Below are 19,975 nucleotides of genomic sequence, written 5' to 3'. Positions count from 1 at the left end.
CGCCTTGCCACTTGGCATGTGTGACTTGGCACCTGCGGACAGGACCCAGCAGGAGTGTGCGTGTGTGAGTCGCGTGGGGTTTAAAGCTGGCCGCCTGTGGCCGGTGGAGGCATGCGATGTGACAGTGTGGAGTAATGCTACACGTACAAACGAGTTACAAGCTTTTACAAAGAGGGTTAATTTGATTGGTCAATAGGTGGGGAGACGGCCCACCCCCCTGAAAATCACCTGAAAATCAGAGGGGGGGGGGGCAAGTTTATGATTGGTTAGTAGATGAAAAAAATCCTAGTCAGCGTGTAATTGCGTGTAACTCTTTGTATGTTTAACATTATTGGTCTGTAAACCTCATCCCCGATCCTTCGTCTGAAAGCATCGTCTTCTTTCTCCCCAAGTCTCTCTCTCGCTCTCCCTCACCTGCTCCCGATCCCCTTTCTCTCTCGTTCGTTACAAGACGCTGGGGAATCGGTGATTTCAAATTCGAAACTGAGGACAGAAATGTCCTTTTACACATAACATTGGGGCTGTCGGAAATCCCTTAAACGTCTTATAAAAGTTTACAGGGGGAGTACTTCACTTGACTTTACAATATCATCAAGCTGCATCGACGTTGCAAAGAGCGTGCACGGTTACAGATGTCAGTCTTTGCCACTAAAAATGGACTTCAGCTACAGCTTTATATGTACGGCGGCAGCCTGCAGCAGTTCGTACAGCGCCCAGAGCGCGAGCCCTATCACCGTATCCCTGACCAGGCCCTTGACGACGGAGCTAGCCCAGGTCTCCGACGATTCCCTGCCGACGAGGTCGCGGAACCTCAGGTCCCCCTGGTCAGAGATCAGCGCGTACACCACGCCGTTCATATGCCCCTTCCCGATGACCCCAACCACCGTCTTGCTCTTGTTCACCGCCTTGCTCCTCTTTAGGGACCAAGCCATGAACTGAGAAGCAAACATGCAAAAATATAAACATCCAGTTCATGCTTCATAGACAATGCTGGTTTGTTTTCAGACGAAGTATGAAGTACTAGGTTGGAATTTTCAGATGAAAGTTGCGGAGAAGCCATATGGTACCATGTCGCGCTCATGTATGAGAGGCTGCAGCAGTGAAGGATATGAGCTGCTAAGCTTCTCGTACAACTCGTACGGGCTAACCGCAGCTTTCTCATCCTGCTGCTAGTGAGCAGTCAGACATGCATGCATGTTAGTAAGACCAAGACAGGAACTGCAAAAACTGGTACTACTTTGGCAAATTGATGAACAATAAGATTGGAAACAGGAGCACAGGTAGCACTTACCGGCATATGAGTGGTTGAAGTGATTCCACGGAATAATGAGATTACGAGTTTAGTCTTTTCATCCCAGCTGAGGGATTTCAAAGCTCGTTCAAGCTACAAGAACAAAATGTGACACCATCAGTGACACACATATAACTAGCATATGAAAGGTCATTGGGTCGCCTTTGGAAGCTAAAGCGAAAGTTGTAGAAAGCCGGGAGAAAAAGCGAAAGCTTGCTCGAAACGGCCTATACCCTAACCCTCGGAAGCGAAGACGCAAAGCATCACTTTTTTCAAAAGGAAGGAGTTTTTTCTGACTGAATCCATCCATAAAGCCGCCAAGGAAACGAAGTTCGTTCCCTTTCATCAAGTGGGTAAGGTAGGCAAACCACTTAAGCTTTGCCTTAGACTGACGGAACAAAGCTAAGAAGTGGGCTGAATGGAAAAAGGAAAGGGACAAGGGCGGTCGTCGCTTGGCGCGAAGGCTGCTGGTTCGGTACGGTACTAAAGGATCAGCTTGCTTAGTTGCAGATGTCCACATACAGTTATTTCAATAGGGCGATCCCCAAGAACGAGCTGAGCGCCAATATCTTCAGACACCCTCCTAGCTGCTCGGAACTGCATGAAGGTTTGATATAACAAAACAATCTGAGGTTCCGACTCGTTCCATAACAATATGTGAAAGACTGGCATGACCAAACAGAGTACCTCCTCCCCAAAGGGCCGGTTCGCGCCAGAAGAAATCTTGGACGAAAAAACAGCTAGGAGCAAACGCAGAGCAAGAGCACTCTGTCCACCTGCACCGTCCCAAAAAGATGGCAATGAAATCAGCAGCGTTCCATTTGTTCGAGGAACCTGAGGTAGCACATAGTACCCAGGTTGATGCTCCGGTTGACGGCTCCGAAGAACTTGGTGCCGCCGAGCGAGAACATGTTGGATTTCAACAGCGGCTCGCCGGAGGCGTCGTCGGAAGCGTACATGATCCCGGCTCTGCAGTAAGGGCACTGTAAAGGCACCGCTCAGATTTCGAAGAGGGAAACGGTGATGATATGTGACCGGTCGCGGTCGGTCGGGATGCTGGATCGTGCCTGCTCCGGCAGAGTTCGACGACGACGTTGTCGGGGCGGACGGCACGGAGCACGCGCTCGACCTCGTCGGCGGACTCCGCGGAGAGGTGCGAGGTCCCGAGGATCCACACGTCCTCGGGCTCAGCGAAGTCCGGCGGCCGCCACGCTGGAACCGCCCCGAACCGACGCCGCGGGACGCGCACCAGTGCGCCGGACTCGACCAACCCAGCCAACGCGGGGTCCGAGGCGGCTACGCTGGCACGCGTGTCGGCGAGCGACGCAGACCGGTAGTCGAAGCACGGCGGCGGAGGCGGCAGGGGCGGCCGGAAGGACGCGGCGGTGGATGGCGTGGGGCCCGCTGCCATTTCTTCCTCTGGTTTGTGGTGCCCGCGCAGACGCGCGGCGCGGGAGGATATTAGGCGAAATTATGGGCGGCTGCGGAGCGCTGGGTCCGGAGATGGATGGCGTAGATGGGCTGGGTGCCACTCGCGTAATCGCGTTACGCCGATCTCGGATGCCGATCGTATAGATTTTCGGCAGGATTTTTGTGACATGTTGGGCCCTGCACTAGGCCAGTTGCAATAAAAAAATAGTAATCCCAAACCCCTCCTATCAAATTTACAAACTTTTTCACATAGTTCTGAGAAAAACGAACTTTTTCACATTAGCAAGCTTATTCTAAAATTTTGAATTTTTAAATGTTCGTGATTTTTTTTCAAATTTTATGAACTTTTTTAGATTCATGGTTTTAAAGTCAACGGTGGACCGATATTTCATAAATTTAAGTAGCTGCCCAAGAATTCACTATATATTCTTAAGCAACGATTTCTTATATAGAGAGAATGGCCCTCACAAAGCGAAAATACTAATTTGTTAAAAATCGGTCGAAATGAAGTTATAGTGTCATTGTTGGCTGGAATCGATATATTCGTGAGATCCAGATCACAATTTGTATTGACTAGGAATAGTGGGAATCCAATCCGACGACGATCAACCGATCAATGGTCGAGTTGTCGACCCTAAAAGCATCTCCAGCCATTCGTCCCCCCAGGACGCATAAAAATCGCCCCCTGGGGGCGAGCCAGCGATACAATTGGCTCTGGGGGCGGTTTCGCGCCCAGTCATCGCCCCCAGGCACCGAAATTGGCCAACTTTTCAGCCTCATTTCGACGAATAAAGGGTCCATATGGGCGACAATAGGCCCATATTCGGCGTGGTTCGCCGTAGTTCCGCGTTCAATTATGCACATAAATTTTTTATCACATATTTCATCACAGAAATATCAAATACTTCAACAAAATAGTACAACAACAAATAGTTCAATACAAATTATATAGTTCAACAAATAAAAACTCATATTTCATCACACTTAAGTTTGTATTGAACTATGAGTTTTTATTTGTTGAACTATATAATTTGTATTGAACTATTTGTTGTTGTACTATTTTATTGAAGTATTTGATATTTCTGTGATGAAATATGTGATAAAAAATTTATGTGCATAATTGAACGCCGAACAACGGCGAACCACGTCGAATATGGGCCTATTGTCGTCCATATGGGCCCTTTATTCGCCGAAATGGGGCTGAAAAGTGGGCCAATATCGACGCCTGAGGGCGACGAATGGGCGCGAAACCGCCCCCAGCGCCGATTGTATCGCCGGCTCGCCCCCAGGGGGCGATTTTTATGCGTCCTGGGGGGACGAACGGCTAGAGATGCTCTAAGGCGTTGTATAATAAAAAGTCTCGAGGTTTGGTAGGCTGCATCGTTTTTGTCCTCCCTGCATCTGTGACTGAGCAGCACCTGACTCAGGTTACACAAGCCAAAACCACGTTGTGAACATCGCCGGCGGGAATGGGCAAAGGGTCCGCCGAGACCTGCAAAGCGAAGGGCGTCTTGCGATGTGAAACAACAATTTTACACGGAAATATAACTGACTTAAGGAAAAGATCAAAATGCTCACGTTCCACACCGACTCGCACAAGCCGAGCACTAGACAACCTCAGTGGTCCGGGTCCGTCGCTCACACTCCGAGCCGACTTCTGTGAACGACGTTGCGCCTGCTCATACCCTGGTCGGCCAGCGGGTGAGCGACGCTGACAGGCAAGCCCGTCGCGCGAGAGGGCGCATGAAGTAGCGACGAAAACCACCACAGAGAGGTGGCCTCATTCGCGTACACGGCCCACGCGTCATGACCCTTGAAAAAAGGGCGGATGTGTGGCGGCCGCGGAGATCCGATGACCAGAATCGCAACACTGAGTAATCGACCTGAGGCGCGAGGCACAGCCGGCCATGTGCCCCGTGCGGGCCCAGCTGGTGCGGCCGAGGATCTAACCGACCCTGTGAGGGGACGTGTGTGTCGAACGCCCCTACTGGCGTGACTGGACCAACCTACACGGGTCGAAGACGCCGCCATGCGGGTCTGGCCTCTCTATCGCTCATAGGACCTCACACATGAGTGCGCCGCACAACACCACATGACCGGTGGCGAATATTGTAAGAAAATTAAGGGCATGCTCAAAGTTAATGATGTGGAAAAAAGTCACTAACTCCCAGCTCTTTTGTGCAAACAAGGTTAAAATTTGCTAGAATACTACTAGGAACATGTACTAATAACTACTAATTTTTTTTTGCATTGCTGAAGGGCAGGCTCAAGTCGATTAAAGCCTGCCTAGTTGATTCGCCGCTGCACATGACTGTGACCCTATGTGCATCCATGGTCCATCCGTCATGGACCTCCAGGGGTTGCCCAGGTGCGTGTCGTTCGAACATATCAGACGCCAACGAAAGTCCAGAGAGGGCCCCGCGGCACGCCAGTGCAAGATAGGCGGCACAGGAAGAAAATCCTATGGGACAGGGCCTCATAGTGTCCCTCATGGGGCCCCTCCTCAGATTTTGACACGTCATCAATGGCACACATCTTAAAGCGAGCCTAATTCCCTAATTAGTTTGTACGTACATCAACTAGATATTGCGCAGTATTTGTACGATACAGTATCAATCGGATCGATACTTTCCATCTAACGAAAGAGAACGAACACGGCGATCTTCTCGCTGGCTCGCCGCTGCATCAGACCTCGGCGCCATCGCGCCTTATCCCATGGCGACCCCTCCATGCGCTGGTGACAACGACCCTCACGGAAACGGCGGCGCCGTCGTGAGCTCTCCCTATGCCGGTGACGCGGACATGCTCGTCGTCCCTCGCGGAACCAACAGCAACAGCCACATAATGATGTCCACCGTCTCCACCACAAACCTGCCAGCATCCAACTCGTTCAGTGACTTGGAGGTGCATACGGAAGCGCGGGCTGCTTCCTTTTCGTCGTCCCGGCCGCCGCTCGAGACTTCAGACGTTGACCTTGTCGCTGACACACGGCCCGCCGGTGGTAACAAGATGACTGTTTTTTTGACGGGTTCCATGTTCACTGCATCCTCCATGATGCAATCTGAAGCTTCAATGCCATCAGCTTCTACTCCAATTTCACATGTACATAATTGATGTCTAAACTATTGCCTCTTGATGACGAAATTAGATAAAGTTTAATTTTTGTATGATTGTACCGCAGGAAAAGGATGTAAATGCTAAATCCATCATTGCCACCGCCTCCACACAAGCCGTCAGTGGTGGCGAGATGACTGTTGCTTCGACGGACTCCATGTTTGCTGCAACCTTTATGCAATCAGAAGCTTCAAATAGTGAACACATACAACATTTCGCAATGCCATCAGCTTCTACTACAATAACACAGGTATATAGTTGATGTGTGAACTATTGCCTGTGCATGACAAAATGATATGAATTTAAATTTGTGTATGAATGTACGTACTGCAGGAGGAGGATGTAAATGATAAATCCATACCTACAGTTGGAATGGCATTTAAGTCTGAGGATGAGGCATATGATTTTTATAACCAATATGCTCGTAAAGTTGGCTTCAGCATTCGAAAGAGCCACACGAAGTTGAGACGAGATGGACCACTTTATCAGAAACATTTGGTTTGCAGCAAACAAGGTGAATGAGAAACTCATTCATCGCATGACACCAAGAAAGAAAATGCCACCACAAGGTGTGATTGTGATGCCCGTGTTCAGCTTAGTATTTCTCGTGATGGCGTTTGGAATGTGCAAAAGGTTATTCTTGAGCACAACCATGATTTGGCAAGTCCAGATAAGAGGCACATGTTGAGGTTGCAACGTCGTATTGCGGCGTCTGATAAACTTATGATTGGTGAGATGCGTGAAGCCGGAATAAAGCCAGCCGAAGTGTACGGTTTTTTCAAGCAGTGGTATAAAGGACCCCATAATGTACCTTTCTTGCGGATGGATTCCAATAACCACATTGGTCCGCAGGAAGTATCTGGAAGTTAATGATGCACAAACATTGCTGGAATTCCTAAAGAACAAGCAGTTAAACGATCCTTCTTTTTTTTATGCTATACAATTATATGAAGAGGATTGCCGGATAGCTAATTTCTTTTGGGCAGATGGTCAAGCTATCATGGACTATGATTGCTTTGGTGATGTTTTGTCCTTTGACACAACATTTCAGACAAACAAGTTTGAAATGCCTTTTGCACCACTACTTGGAACAAATCATCATAAGCAGACCATTCTTTTTGGAGCTGCGTTGCTATGTGATGAAACCACAGATTCATTTATCTGGCTCTTCAACACATTCTTAACCGCCATGTCTGGCAAGGCACCCGCAACAATATTCACCGATCAGTGTGCTGCCATGGCGAAAGCAATCAGGATTGTTCTCCCAAATACAAAGCACCGTCTCTGTTTGTGGCACATTTATCAAAATGCTCCTAAGCATCTTAGCCATGTAATTTCAGACCATCCTAAGTTCCTTGCTGATTTTAAGAGATGTGTCTATGAGGAAAGGTCAGTGGCATACTTTGAAATGAAGTGGCAAGAATTGTTGACTGCTTACAACCTTCAGGATAACACATGGTTACAACAACTATATGATCTGCGTGAGAAGTGGGCTACTGTCTACTGCCGTGATTCCTTTTGCGCCAACATGACTTCAACTCAAAGGAGCGAAGGTATGAACAATGTGTTTAAGAAAAGATTTCATAAGAGACTTTGCCTTTCAGAACTCCTAGTAGAATATGATAAGTGTGCCGCTAGCCTTCGGGAAAATAAACTCGACGAGGACTATAGATCACGTCAGTCTAAACCGGTCACCTGCATTAGAAACTTACCTATGTTGAAGACTGCTGCCGAATCGTATACAAGAAGCCTTTATTCTGAATTTGAGGAGCAGTTTAAGCAACAATTTTCTGCCAAGTGTCAGTTAGTATCCACTGAGGGGACAGTCAAAACTTACATGGTGTCACCTATGAAATATGAGGATGAGGCACTGGTTGTCTTCAATTCTGAGGATGTCACCATTTCATGTTCTTGCAGAAGGTTTGAATCCATAGGTACGAAAAAACATTTTGGCATTTTAGTAGTTTACATCATAGTTGTCATTAAATCTGTACTAAAGTATGAATTATGGATAGGTATTCTGTGCAAGCATGCTCTGCGAGTGTTGAACATCAACGAGGTTTTCACTTTGCCATCTCAATGTATACTACACCGATGGACGAAATATGCAAAGAGAGGATTTTCGACAAAGACCATCAAAAGTGAGAAGGAATCTTTGCAGACACGTGCGGACGTATAGCTCGGAAAGCAACATCTACTGCAATGAAGTGCTCAGTTTCAGAAGAACTACTTACAAAATTGGAGGAAGCTATAGATAAATTAGATCTGGAGGCAGATGATTTACTAAGCGAAAAAAGGCATGCCAAACATGAGAATATTCCTCAGGATACTAATGAGCATGCTTCCAACAATATACCTCAAAATACTCAAGACATATTAACAGGTAAAATATCATTCAAAGTCCCTGAAGCGATAAAAGGTCCAAAGGGAAAAAGGTTGAAAGGTCCACTTGAAAAGGCGAAACCAAAGAAGTCGAAGACCACCCAAAAGAAAGGTACTACAACCACATTTATTCTTACTTTTGACCTCTAGTTTTTGAATTGACATTAATGTATTGCACATTCATATGTGTGAGCAGGAGGAGGTAAAAAGAAAGTAAAAAAAATGATCGGGCTGAAGAAGGACATGAAAAATCAATTGTAAGACAACTTACGCAATGTTCTTTTATGTCTTCTAAAAATAAATTTGTGGTAAGCAGTTTCGTACTTACTTACACACAGGGATTTGGAAACGAAGTAACAACATATGATTTTGCTGCAGAAGGTCCTCAACAGTATACTGTAAGACAAATTGCTTTCTTGAACATATTTCAGGCAATTTAATTGTACCCCAAAATCTCTAAACATTTGTCGTTTTATTATGAAGCAGGGATATTCGGAGGCAGGCCCAAGTTCTAATACTGCAATACCAATCTTTGCAAATAATATGTTCAACACGGAATCTTCGACTAGGTTTATTCCGTTGATCCCTGGAGGATATACAGAACTTTTACTACAAGCTGATCAAGCTTCGGAGGTGCTGCAAACTTCAAGAAGATTAGATTTTTGATGAAGCGAACCCTTCCTTACGCATCAAAGAAGTAGGATAGCAGCAGCAGCAGTATATTTTATTTCTTCTTGTCGACAGAGACCAATATATAAAGTTTCGTTTGAGACAGAAATAATAAATGTAATGGTGCACTCTCATGAGTGAGATTATTTTCCCCGATTAATTATCAGATCTTTCACACTTGAATACCATTTATTTTTGCCAGAATTTAATTTGTATTCATTCATCAGTCTTTATTTTCCCCACCCTTTTCTTTCCCATTGCACTTATGAATGTAGTAGAGCTATCTAGACTGATGATCCTGATCAGCATCACAGCTATATCTTTCATTTCAGCTCTTAGTCCTGGTCGACATCACAATTAGCTTTCATTTCTGCTCTAGCTACTGTGTTACACAATACAGCGTCGGTTGTAATCGTGTTTCTATTAAAGGTCCATCACCAACAGAAGGTCTGAAACTTACAACAGCATGTACCGATAAATAACACTCTCAACGTACCCAAAGTTTATCATGTATCAATAAATATCAGAAAGTTGTCGTTGGAATTCCAATTGTTTGGCCAATGCCAACATTCAGTCTTAAGATGCCACATACTACTGACAGAATTTGAAGAAGATCAACATCAATTTTAATGTGATAAAATATCTGAATGTTTATAATCACAACGCATAGATACTGTGATCACAGAACTCTGAATGTTTTTGTCTAATGATCTCTGAATGTTCACATCTCCGAATGTCAGAATGACTAGAAATCTGCAAGGTCGCCATGGGGAGATGGCTGGCTTGCCGCCGACGCCGGCGTTGCCGTGTTGGCAGGTTTGTGGTGGAGACGGTGGACATCATTATGTGGCTGTTGCTGTTGGTTCCGCGAGGGACGACGAGCACGTCCGCGTCGCCGGCGCAGGGAGAGCTCACGACGGCGCCGCCGTTTCCGTGAGGGTCGTCGTCACCAGCGCATGGAGGGGTCGCCATGAGATAAGGCGCGATGGCGCCGAGGTCTGATGCAGCGGCGAGCCAGCGAGAAGATCGCCGTGTTCGTTCTCTTTCGTTAGATGGAAAGTATCGATCCGATTGATACTGTATCGTACAAATACTGCGCAATATCTAGTTGATGTACGTACAAATTAATTAGGGAATTAGGCTCGCTTTAAGACGTGTGCCATTGATGACGTGTCAAAATCTGAGGAGGGGCCCAGGAGGGACACTATGAGGCCCCGTCCCATAGGATTTTCTTCCGGCGGCACAGAGGGCACTCTCACCCTCTCGTCCACGAAGCCCCCGATGAGATGAGATGGATACTTCAACATCTTTTATAGGAGTATAAAATATGATGTTCTTTGTGTTATTGTGCATACGATTGTGCAATGCGGTGATGTGCTTGATTATAGTACAGAGTGGTCGAAAGTGCGAGAGAACGGCTTGTTATCGGCGAGTGCGCTCGAACGATTCCTGACATCCCAGTTTCATGATAGAAATCAGTCTGCACAGCCATTTTATTTTATTTCACGACACACAACACACCGCGCGCACGCGGACACGCTCGCAGCTCCAGTTCAAGCACGGCTTGAATCCCTAGCAACAGTAGCGGTCTCGAGGTCTAGAGGTTGAACATGACCTTGATGGCGTCGCGGCCGCGCGCGCTGACCTCGAAGGCCTCCTCCACCTCCCCCTGCGAGAAGCCGAACCTGTGCGTGATGAGCGGCTTCACGTCGATCTTGCCGCTCCGCAGGAACTCGAGGCACAGCGGCCACGTGTCCTTGTAACGGAAGATCCCCACCACGTCCACCTCCCGGATCGCCGCCGACGTCAGCGGCACCGTCATCTCGTTGTGCCCCATCCCCACCAGGCACACCCTCCCGCCCGGCCGCGTCGCCTCCAGCGCCGTCGACATCGTCTTGCTGAACCCGGCGCAGTCCAGGCTCACGTCGATGTCGCCTCCCATCGCCGCCTGGATGCGCTCGATCTCCCCCGCGAGGTCCTCCGTGTTGCCGGAGACCTTCACGACGGCGTCCGCGCCGAGGGACTTGGCCACGGAGAGGCGGTGGTCGTCGACGTCGGCGATGACGATCCTGGGCGCCCCGAAGGCGCGCGCCGAGAGCATGGTGACCAGGCCGATCGGGCCGGCGCCCATGATGAGCACGCTCTTCTCCGCGCCCACGTCGGCTCGGCGGCAGGCGTGCACCCCCACGCTCAGGGGCTCGCACATGGCGCCCTCCTCCAGGCTCACGTTGTCTGGAAGCTTGAAGCACAGGTCACCTGGATGCACAATCTACCCAAAACCCACCACATCGATCAGGATATTATTTATCTCAGGAACAAATGGTCAAAATCATCAAGCTCAGCTTGCAGATTGCAACCGCGTTTCAGAACAACTGTAACGTACCTGGTCGGCAAGTGATCCATGGTAAGGTGGGGTGGCGAAGAACTTCATGTCGTCGCAGAGGTTGTAGCGGCCGCCCTTGCAGTGCCTGCAGCGCCAGCAGCTGATGCCGGGCTCCAGCGCCACGCGGTCTCCCACGGCGAGGTGCTTCACGCCGTCGCCCACCTCCTCGATGATGCCAGCGCACTCGTGCCCGATCACCATCGGCTCTTTCACCACGAAATGCGCAATGCGCATCTCCTGCAATCCAACAAATGTCACGGTTTCTAGCTTGAGAAAAGAAACAGAGTGCTTTGAAAGATCAAGGTATTTGATGGGAGCTACTAGATCATTGCACGTTTAATGTGAGAAACCACCTTGAGGTAATGCACGTCGCTGCCGCAGATGCCCACCGCCTTCATCCGGACTCGCACATCATAAGGACCTGGAGACGTGAATCAATTCAGCCTCTTCGATTAACAAGATTTTTCTTTTAAGGACGATTAACAAGATTTTCGAAACACCGTATAAAATGCCATTTCTCATGACACATATAGTATTCTAAATATCAAATACTCCCTTTGTAAAGAAATATAAGAACGTTTAGATCACTACTGTGGTACTACTCCCTCCGTTCCCAAATATAAGTCTTTTTAAAGATTCCAACAAGTGACTATATACGGATCAAAATGAATGAATCTATGCTCTAAAATATGTGTACATACATCCATATGTTGTAGTCCATTTAAACTGTCTAAAAAGACTTATGTTTAGAAACGGAGGGAGTATAAGATTGCACGAACGTTTGATTGTGCACAGACAAACATAGAAGCCTTCACAAGACACTGGAGTACATGTCACTCAAATTTGCTATGGATTAAATAACCTATATAGAAAATTGTCTGAACGGAAACCCGCCAAAATTGTGACGTGTTGCTTCATCCAATGTATTGGTCACGAATAAACATTGTCATCACATAACTGGTCACTGACTATTTATACAATGCACAATAAAGCAGTCGATAAACTCCGCCTATGTCTTCTAGGCATAGCCGGTCCCAAGCCCGGGTAAAGGAGGAGGGTTGTGATAGGCTTGGCGAGCCAACGTAAAAACTAGCCAGTCCCATAGGTATGAAACCGATTTGAGCGAGAGTAGTACTAGGATGGGTGACCTCCTGGGAAGTCCTTGTGAAAGAGTTTCATATCTAAGGGTTGTGATAGGCTTGGCGAGCCAACGTAAAAACTAGCCAGTCTTTTGGGTATGAAACCCATTTGCGCGAGAGTAGTACTAGGATGGGTGACCTCCTGGGAAGTCCTCGTGAAAGGGTTTCATATCTAGCCTACCCCAACTTGTTTGGGATCAAAGGCTTCGTAAGTAAGTAAGTAAGTACAATAAAGCAGTCGATAACCGAAGCTGAAGAAGGAAGTCAACTCGATGATCATCTGCTCACTCAGATGCATCTGGCTGGAGAGAAACCAGAGGGTTCTCATGAGCTCTTGGCGTTGTATAAATAGGGATAAGTATATAGGGATAAGTATGTTGCCTAAGGGCATCTTTAATATAGGGATAAGTATATAGGGATAAGTATATCTTAATATAGGGATAAGTATATAGACACGCAGATCTTTTGTGCGTTCTCGGAAAAAAAGTAGCCAATACTAAGTGTATGTTGCCTAAGGGCATCTTTAATCCATTCCCAAAAATTAATCCACAAAGTCCAGCACACAAGATGCTTAAGGACTTGCTTACTAAAACAAACAATATTTTATGAAGCATCAATGCTTATATCTATAATAGAGGTGCCTAGTTAAGCATGAGCCCTCTATAAATAAGTATCGGTCCTTAAACAAAAGTCAGTTTATTTTTCTAAACACCTTGCATTGAACATGAATTAAAGATGATGCAATATAATCCATGCGCTAATGTAGTCTAATCCTACCACTCACTCGAAAACGGAATCCACAACATCTTCCTGCCACCTCCCAGCCTTCATATTTAGAGTCTCAGGGCTGCCTTTTAAAGCTCACTCCATATGAAAGTTGTGTGTGGGAGTGCAGTTCATATGAAAGTTGTGTGTGGGAGTGCAGTTCATATGAAAGTTGTGTGTGGGTGAAGGAGACTTCATCTGGTCCCCACCTCACGTGAATTCATTACTTTAATTGGGAAATAAGATGCCTCATTGATAAATGGGTTCCATGATATGGAGATAGCTAAATACCGCGTGGCCACGGAAAGTTGCCGTGACCGAAGCTTCCCCTGCCTACGAGGATGGGCCGATGGGGGGTGAGTGTGCCGCAACGGGGGATGGGGAAGAGTGTGAATGTGGTGGCTCCAGCGAAGGAGGGCAATGGGCGCACTCCCATGGTAAATAGGGTGGGATTTGCTGTGTTCCGATGGAAAGCGGGTGCAGAATTGGCAGTCTCATAGACGACAGATGTACGAACGTCCATGCCATTGACCGGGCTGCGCGTGGGATGAAGTAGCCGGACTGAAACTTTCCTCCCGTGCGAGTGGTTGCTGATGGAGACTACTCCATATCAACACCCTCAGCCTCCAAATACGAAGGTTCACAGGGTGGATACTGAGCCCGCTTCATAAATTATGCAGGTGGAGGGACGGATGACGACTCTGGTAGTGTCGTCATATTGACGGTTATTATACGATTGAGCCGATATGGCGACTCTGCTAGTTTTGGTTTTAGGTAGGCGTGTTTTTCTTTGAAACTGCTTCCTAGTAGGAGTTAGAAATTTTCTGGTGTTGATTAGAGATGCTCTAAGGGCCTCTATGCATGTAAACAAAAAAAGAAAAAGAAAGTAAAGGGCTGTGGTTTTCTGTACAACCAAGGTCTGTGATCCGGGGATATCTGAATTTCACATGCCATTCCTGTTCGGGAAGAGTGACAGTTACAAACTTACAATCTGCAAACTGACTAAAATAGAAAAATCGCGGGGACACTTAAATAAATTGTGTTAAATCTGAGCTCTCCTCCTATTACCTCCATGTCTGACATGGGCAAACCCGATAAGGTAAAAAAATAGTCTAACTTGTCAGTGCTACAGGGATTTCAGTACCGGATTGTCTTAAAACAAATATTTCTGGACTAGTTGAATCAGCAGAAAACCGATGGGGTTCACGAGCCAGCAACGGGTTACAAAATCCTAGAAGAGCGAGTCAATTTGTACAGCGAAAATTAGCAGCGGGTAAGTCGGGAAGAAGAAAAAAAAGTACCCAGCGGCGGAAGCTTGAAGGGCATGATCTTGAGGGTGTTCTTGGCCACGAGCCACGCCGCCATGTTCTCCCCCTCGCCGGCCACGGCCGCCGCCGCCTCGCCTTTCCCTCCCTTCCCCATCTCCTGATCTTCCTCCTCTTTCCCTCCCACTCACCTCAGTCACAGGCTCACAGTATACTGAAGAGCAGGTGAGTGATGCGACGGCTATATAACGAGGGGTGACTCCGATGCAGCCATCCTACGATGCGAGTGCGATGCTTATCGCTTTATTATCGCTCGCAAGTTGTGGACGTCGGCGAAGGCAATTATTTTTCTTTTTGTTCTAGTTTTAAAAAGAATATTTTTCTTTTGGATCAGCTCGCCCCCGGCCTTGTCGGGGCTGCGCCGAGCCTTCCGTCGTGTCCGCCGACTGTGACTGTGCGGGTGAACCTTGCCACTTCGCGGTTCGACTCCATCAGCCCGTCGTATTCCCGCAATCAGGCAAAGAGGACGGCAGGATTATTATATCCAGACGATGTGTGTGATCATAATTTTTCCTTTGTTTTTAACAAGTTCCTCTTCTTTCCGAATCACAAGCGTGTGATCATTAGGGCGATGCGCGTCACAGTGGATACTGGATAGCAGCGTGCGTGGCATGTCGGCCTCGAGCCGGATATCATATCCGGGCACGGCTTCTGTTTGGGCCACAGTTTCTTCTAGAAGGGACCACACTTTTTGATAGGAGCCGCCCAGAAATCTTGATGCAAGATAGGAGCAGCCGGGTGACGAGAGGCAGGCCCGAGCTTTTCACTGGACACCATGTCACTGTCTTCCGCAAACTAAGAGTATCTACAATCGGACCTCTTAAACCCGGCTTATACATCTTGGCAGGGCGCCCGTTTATTGCCCGGTCAAGATTTTTTGATCCAGATGGGCTCCTCAAACGGCCCTCAAATGTCCGGACTGATTGATAATCCCATATCCAGCTAAAATATGGGGCGAAAATAGGACGCCTGGGTACGCGCCCGCGCATTCCCGTCACGTCGGACCCAACAACCCGATTGTCAGTGTCAAAACCGGCAGATCTCGGGTAGGGGGTTCCGAACTATGCGTCTGGGGATTGAAGGTAACAGGAGACAGGGACACGGTGTTTACTCAGGTTCGGACTCTTTTGATGAAGGTAATACCCTACGTTCTGCTTGATTGACTTTGATGAGTATAGGGGTTACAAGAGTTGATCTACCACGGGATCGTAATGGCTAAATCCTAAATGTCTAGCTTGTATGATTATGATTGCATGTATGGACTAAACCATCCGGTTTATATAGACACTGGAGGGGGCTAGGGCTGTATAAAGTCGGTTTACAGATAAATGAATCTTCATATCCGAACGCCAAGCTTCCATCCACGCAAAGAAGAGTCCCATCCGGACACAGGGAAAAGTCTTCTATCTTGTATCTTCGCGGCCCATTATTCCGACCCATGTTGCATAGCCCGGACGCCCGAGGACCACCTTATCCAGGACTCCCTCAGTAGCTCCTGAACCATGCTTCAATGACGATGTGTCCAGCGCGCAGATTGTCTTCGCCATGCAAGGCGGGTTCCTCCTCTGAATACTTTAAAGTAGTTTATCAACAAGAATTATGTCCGGATTTGTTTAACAGGTTAACCATCCAACCATAAAAGCATAATACGTAAAATAAGATATATCCATCGACAGCTTTTTCCAGCGAAATGTCACACTTAGCTCTGCTATCATTTCGAACCGTTTTTGGGCCTCCCGCCTCGCGTTTTAACACGCAACTCCTATCGACACGTCTTGTCAAAGCAGAGATCGTGTCCCCTTATTGCGGGATTCTTATCAATACGAGTTTTGATAATCTAACCGTGTTGTTCGCACGACCCCTTGGGAATAGGCGAGTTTTAAGGCTCAAGGGAGGGGGGACGCTTGATATTCGCAGTCCATATAAGTGGATAGAATCCAACCCTTCCATCCTTCGCCTCATTCTCTCTCTGCCTCCCCATCCTCGAGCTCCAACGCCCAAGTTCCAAGCTTTTCTCCCCTCCGCAACTCCTCCGACCATGGCCGGCTCTCAGAGCAAGTGGATGGCTTCCTCCGTCACGGAGGAGAACATCATGGAGCTGCGGGAGGCGCGGTATCTACCAGCGGAAATCAAGCACAAGCTTCCCAATCCGGCGCAGGTCATCCCCACTCCGGAACCCGGCGAGAGGGTGGTGTTCGTCCCCCACTTCCTCCGAGGACTCGGATTCGCCCTCCACCCCTTTGTGAGGGGTCTCATGTTCTACTACGGGCTAGATTTTCACGACCTGGCCCCAAATTCGTTCCTCCACATCTTGGCGTTCATCGTCGTGTGTGAGGCATTCCTCCGCGTCCCTCCACACTTCGGCTTATGGCTCAAGATTTTCAACATGAAACCGAAGATGGTCGATGGGCAACACGCGGACTGCGGTGGCGCCATGGTGAGCAAGCTCCCCAAAGTCAACTGGCCAAAGGGAGTCTTTGTGGACACCGTCAGGATATGGCAACATGAATGGTTCTATATCAAAGAACCCCGCGGCCCTAAGTTGGCAGCTGCTCCAGCCTTCAGATCCGGACCCTCGCTAAGGCTCACATCCTGGACCGACAAGGTTCCAGACAGTGGGGTCGGTCAATGAGGTGCTTCTGCTGCAGAAATGCATCCAAGGCATGATAGCGAAGGACATTACCCTCGCTGATGTGATCCAAGTGATGTTGATCCGCCGAGCACTTCCCTGCCAGCGGCGGCCCCTCAAGATGTGGGAGCTCAATCCGGAAGGGCCGCGGACCCTACAACGGTTCTACGGCACAACACATAAGGGGATCTAGAAGCTGCTTTTTAAGAAGCAGAAGTCGTGGCCAAAGTCATCGGACGACACCGGCCTCGACTGCAATCATCCAGCCTTCGAGGTAAATTCTAAAACCTCCGAACACCAATTGGTGCATCCATCCGAAGGAGAAGTATCGAGTAGTCCATCTCCAAACAGGTCTGGACCAAGAAGGCGGAGCAGATCCGGTGTCCGGCTCCGCTCCCCGAAAACCCAACCAATCCTCTACTAATGAGGATGCTGGTCCCGATGCCATACCAGGCACTGATAAAGAAGGACAAGAAGAAGAAGAAGAAAGAGGAGGGCACTTTGGACGCAGTGTCCGAAGAAGCTGATGCTCAGTCCTCTAACGAGGGCGACGACGACGAGGAGAAGGAGGAGGAGGAAGAAGAAGATCCTCCCCGCAAGGGCAAGAAGAGGGCGGCCTCCGAAGACCTGGAGGCCAAAGCATCCAAGAGGGACAAGATTACCCTCTCCGATGACTCGGAATCAGACGCCGAGGCCATCACGAAGCACCGTCACCGGCCCAAGCCCCAAGTCGACTCGTAAGTAGTCCGAGATTTTTCCACATACATTCAATCTCTATGGACTATGATGATAACTCTAAGTTCTATTTTTTAGTCCGGACCGCAGTCTCCCCTAGCAATCCTCATCCTCGGGGGATCTGCCGCCAGAGATGATGGAGAGCGAATCGCCTCCACTAGCTTCCCCGCCTCCTAGGGAAGATGACACCGAGGTGTCATCGCATAGGCCCTCTCCGGGCCTCGAAGAGACGCAGGGGGCAACTTAATGGCACCAGAGGGCAACACCTCGGTTGTCGAAGCACTGGGGGTACGGCCCCTACGGAGACCGGCGACGGGGGCCCCGTCAATCCGTCCCACAGCCGGATACTACTCCGGAGACCCATGCAGCCCCGGAGTCTAGTGAGCAACCCCCTGCATGGGAAGGGGGAGCGGCGTCCTCTGTTAATCCGGAGGCTCCGAATACCATGGCGGACGCACTACAAAGTGCATCCATCTTGGATGAGCACCACATCTTGATGGGTACGGTGGCTGAGAAGATTCAGTCCGCCAAGAACGGGTTGAACGAAGCCTTCTCCAGCCTGCTAGCAGGCTTTGAGGTACACAATGTAATATTTTTGATCATTTTTACGAAAAATATGCCTGTACATAGATAGTAGCCCCTGATACTCTGTTCGGTCCGAATCCCGTGCGGTGCGCGAGGAAATCCGTCAAGCCGGACAGATAGCGGCTGGTAAGCACTTTCCGTTACAGGCTAAATTTGGGGTTCGGGGGTATGCCTTGCTTAATCGACTATGGAGTTCTCCAGATGCATATGCGGATCTGCCGAAGAGTGCTGCGGACGCCGCCAAATTCTTTCGGGCCTAGGAGGGGTACACAACGGAGAAGCTTTTCTGGTCGCAGTTTGCGGGGCAGGAGCGTCCCACACTGCTAAATGACCAGATGGCACAATGGGCGGAGCCGCATAAGATGTCCAGCGCGGCCATGAAGGACGTCATAGTCCGGTTGTGGCCGACCGAAGCCATTCCGGATAGCTACTTCGGCCTTGTGAGGCGTCTCGTTGATGCGGTGCCTCGAATCAACAATGTCAAGGGGTGGTCCTGTTGGAAATATGCCCTAGAGGCAATAATAAAATGGTTATTATTATATCTCCTTGTTCATGCTATAATTGTATTATCCGGAAATCGTGATACATGTGTGAATACATAGACCACAACATGTCCCTAATGAGCCTCTAGTTGACTAGCTCGTTGACCAACAGATGGTCATGGTTTCCTGACTATGGACATTGGATGTCATTGATAACGGGATCACATCATTAAGGGAAAGATGTGATGGACAAGACCCAATCCTAAGCATAGCACAAGATCATGTAGTTCGTCTGCTAGAGCTTTTCTAATGTCAAGTATCTTTTCCTTAGACCATGAGATTGTGCAACTCCCGAATACTGTAGGAATACTTTGGGTGTGCCAAACGTCACAACATAACTAGGTGGCTATAAAGGTGCACTACGGGTATCTCCGAAAGTGTCTGTTGGGTTGGCATGAATCGAGACTGGGATTTGTCACTCCGTATGACGGAGAGATATCTCTGGGCCCACTCGGTAAGACATCATCGTAATGAGCTCAATGTGACTAAAGGGTTGGTCACGGGATGATGTGTTACGGAATGAGTAAAGTGACTTGCCGGTAACGAGATTGAACGAGGTATTGGGATACCGATGATCGAATCTCGGGCAAGTAACATACCGATTGACAAAGGGAATTGTATACGGGATTGCTTGAATCCTCGACATCGTGGTTCATCCGATGAGATCATCGTGGAACATGTGGGAGCCAACACGGGTATCCAGATCCCGCTGTTGGTTATTGGTCGGAGAGTTGTCTCGGTCATGTCTGCATGGTTCCCAAACCCGTAGGGTCTACACACTTAAGGTTCGGTGACGCTAGGGTTATTAGGAAGATTTGTATGTGATTACCGAATGTTGTTCGGAGTCCCGGATGAGATCTCGGACGTCACGAGGAGTCCCGGAATAGTCCGGAGGTGAAGATTTATATATGGGAAGTCATCATACGGTCACCAGAAATATTCGGGGGTATGCCGGTATTGTACCGGGACCACAGGAGGGGTTCCG

General features: G+C 48.4%; 2 protein-coding genes across 3 annotated transcripts; both read right to left on the bottom strand.

Annotated features, from left to right (window-relative positions):
- Nucleotides 1–515: 515 nt before the first annotated feature.
- On the bottom strand, nt 516–2,755 carry LOC119334246 (traB domain-containing protein-like). Of its 2 annotated transcripts, none has more exons than XM_037606844.1 (7): nt 2,359–2,755; nt 2,145–2,260; nt 1,979–2,067; nt 1,814–1,888; nt 1,292–1,384; nt 1,068–1,169; nt 516–935 (listed from the first exon to the last, which is right to left on the bottom strand). In XM_037606844.1, exons 1-7 carry the CDS (start codon nt 2,700–2,702, stop codon nt 666–668), a joined length of 1,089 nt encoding a protein of 362 aa, XP_037462741.1. In that variant the 5' UTR covers nt 2,703–2,755; the 3' UTR covers nt 516–665. The 2 variants fall into 2 exon arrangements, with proteins under 2 accessions (XP_037462741.1, XP_037462742.1); XM_037606845.1 differs by having other exon boundaries at nt 1,068–1,166; nt 2,359–2,751.
- A 7,537-nt stretch (nt 2,756–10,292) lies between these two features.
- LOC119334245 (sorbitol dehydrogenase-like) lies at nt 10,293–14,685 on the bottom strand. The gene is made up of 4 exons (XM_037606843.1): nt 14,476–14,685; nt 11,624–11,691; nt 11,271–11,507; nt 10,293–11,156 (listed from the first exon to the last, which is right to left on the bottom strand). Exons 1-4 carry the CDS (start codon nt 14,594–14,596, stop codon nt 10,485–10,487), a joined length of 1,098 nt encoding a protein of 365 aa, XP_037462740.1. The 5' UTR covers nt 14,597–14,685; the 3' UTR covers nt 10,293–10,484.
- Nucleotides 14,686–19,975: the final 5,290 nt, after the last annotated feature.

Source organism: Triticum dicoccoides, chromosome 7A, assembly GCF_002162155.2.
Source record: "Triticum dicoccoides isolate Atlit2015 ecotype Zavitan chromosome 7A, WEW_v2.0, whole genome shotgun sequence".
NCBI lineage: Eukaryota > Viridiplantae > Streptophyta > Magnoliopsida > Poales > Poaceae > Triticum > Triticum dicoccoides.
The sequence above is the reverse complement of the archived record's forward strand: the minus strand, read 5'-3'. Positions and strand labels throughout refer to the sequence as shown.

Excerpts from the sequence above, each read along its gene's own strand:
- LOC119334245 (XM_037606843.1), bottom strand. The coding sequence starts at position 14,596 with ATGGGGAAGGGAGGGAAAGGCGAGGCGGCGGCGGCCGTGGCCGGCGAG. Across the intron at positions 11,508-11,623 it reads GCGACGTGCATTACCTCAAG|GAGATGCGCATTGCGCATTT; the intron begins GTGGTTTCTCAC and ends GTTGGATTGCAG. Across the intron at positions 11,157-11,270 it reads ATGGATCACTTGCCGACCAG|ATTGTGCATCCAGGTGACCT; the intron begins GTACGTTACAGT and ends GGTTTTGGGTAG.
- LOC119334246 (XM_037606844.1), bottom strand. The coding sequence starts at position 2,702 with ATGGCAGCGGGCCCCACGCCATCCACCGCCGCGTCCTTCCGGCCGCCC. Across the intron at positions 1,889-1,978 it reads ACCGGCCCTTTGGGGAGGAG|TTCCGAGCAGCTAGGAGGGT; the intron begins GTACTCTGTTTG and ends ACCTTCATGCAG. Across the intron at positions 936-1,067 it reads TCATACATGAGCGCGACATG|TTCATGGCTTGGTCCCTAAA; the intron begins GTACCATATGGC and ends TTTGCTTCTCAG.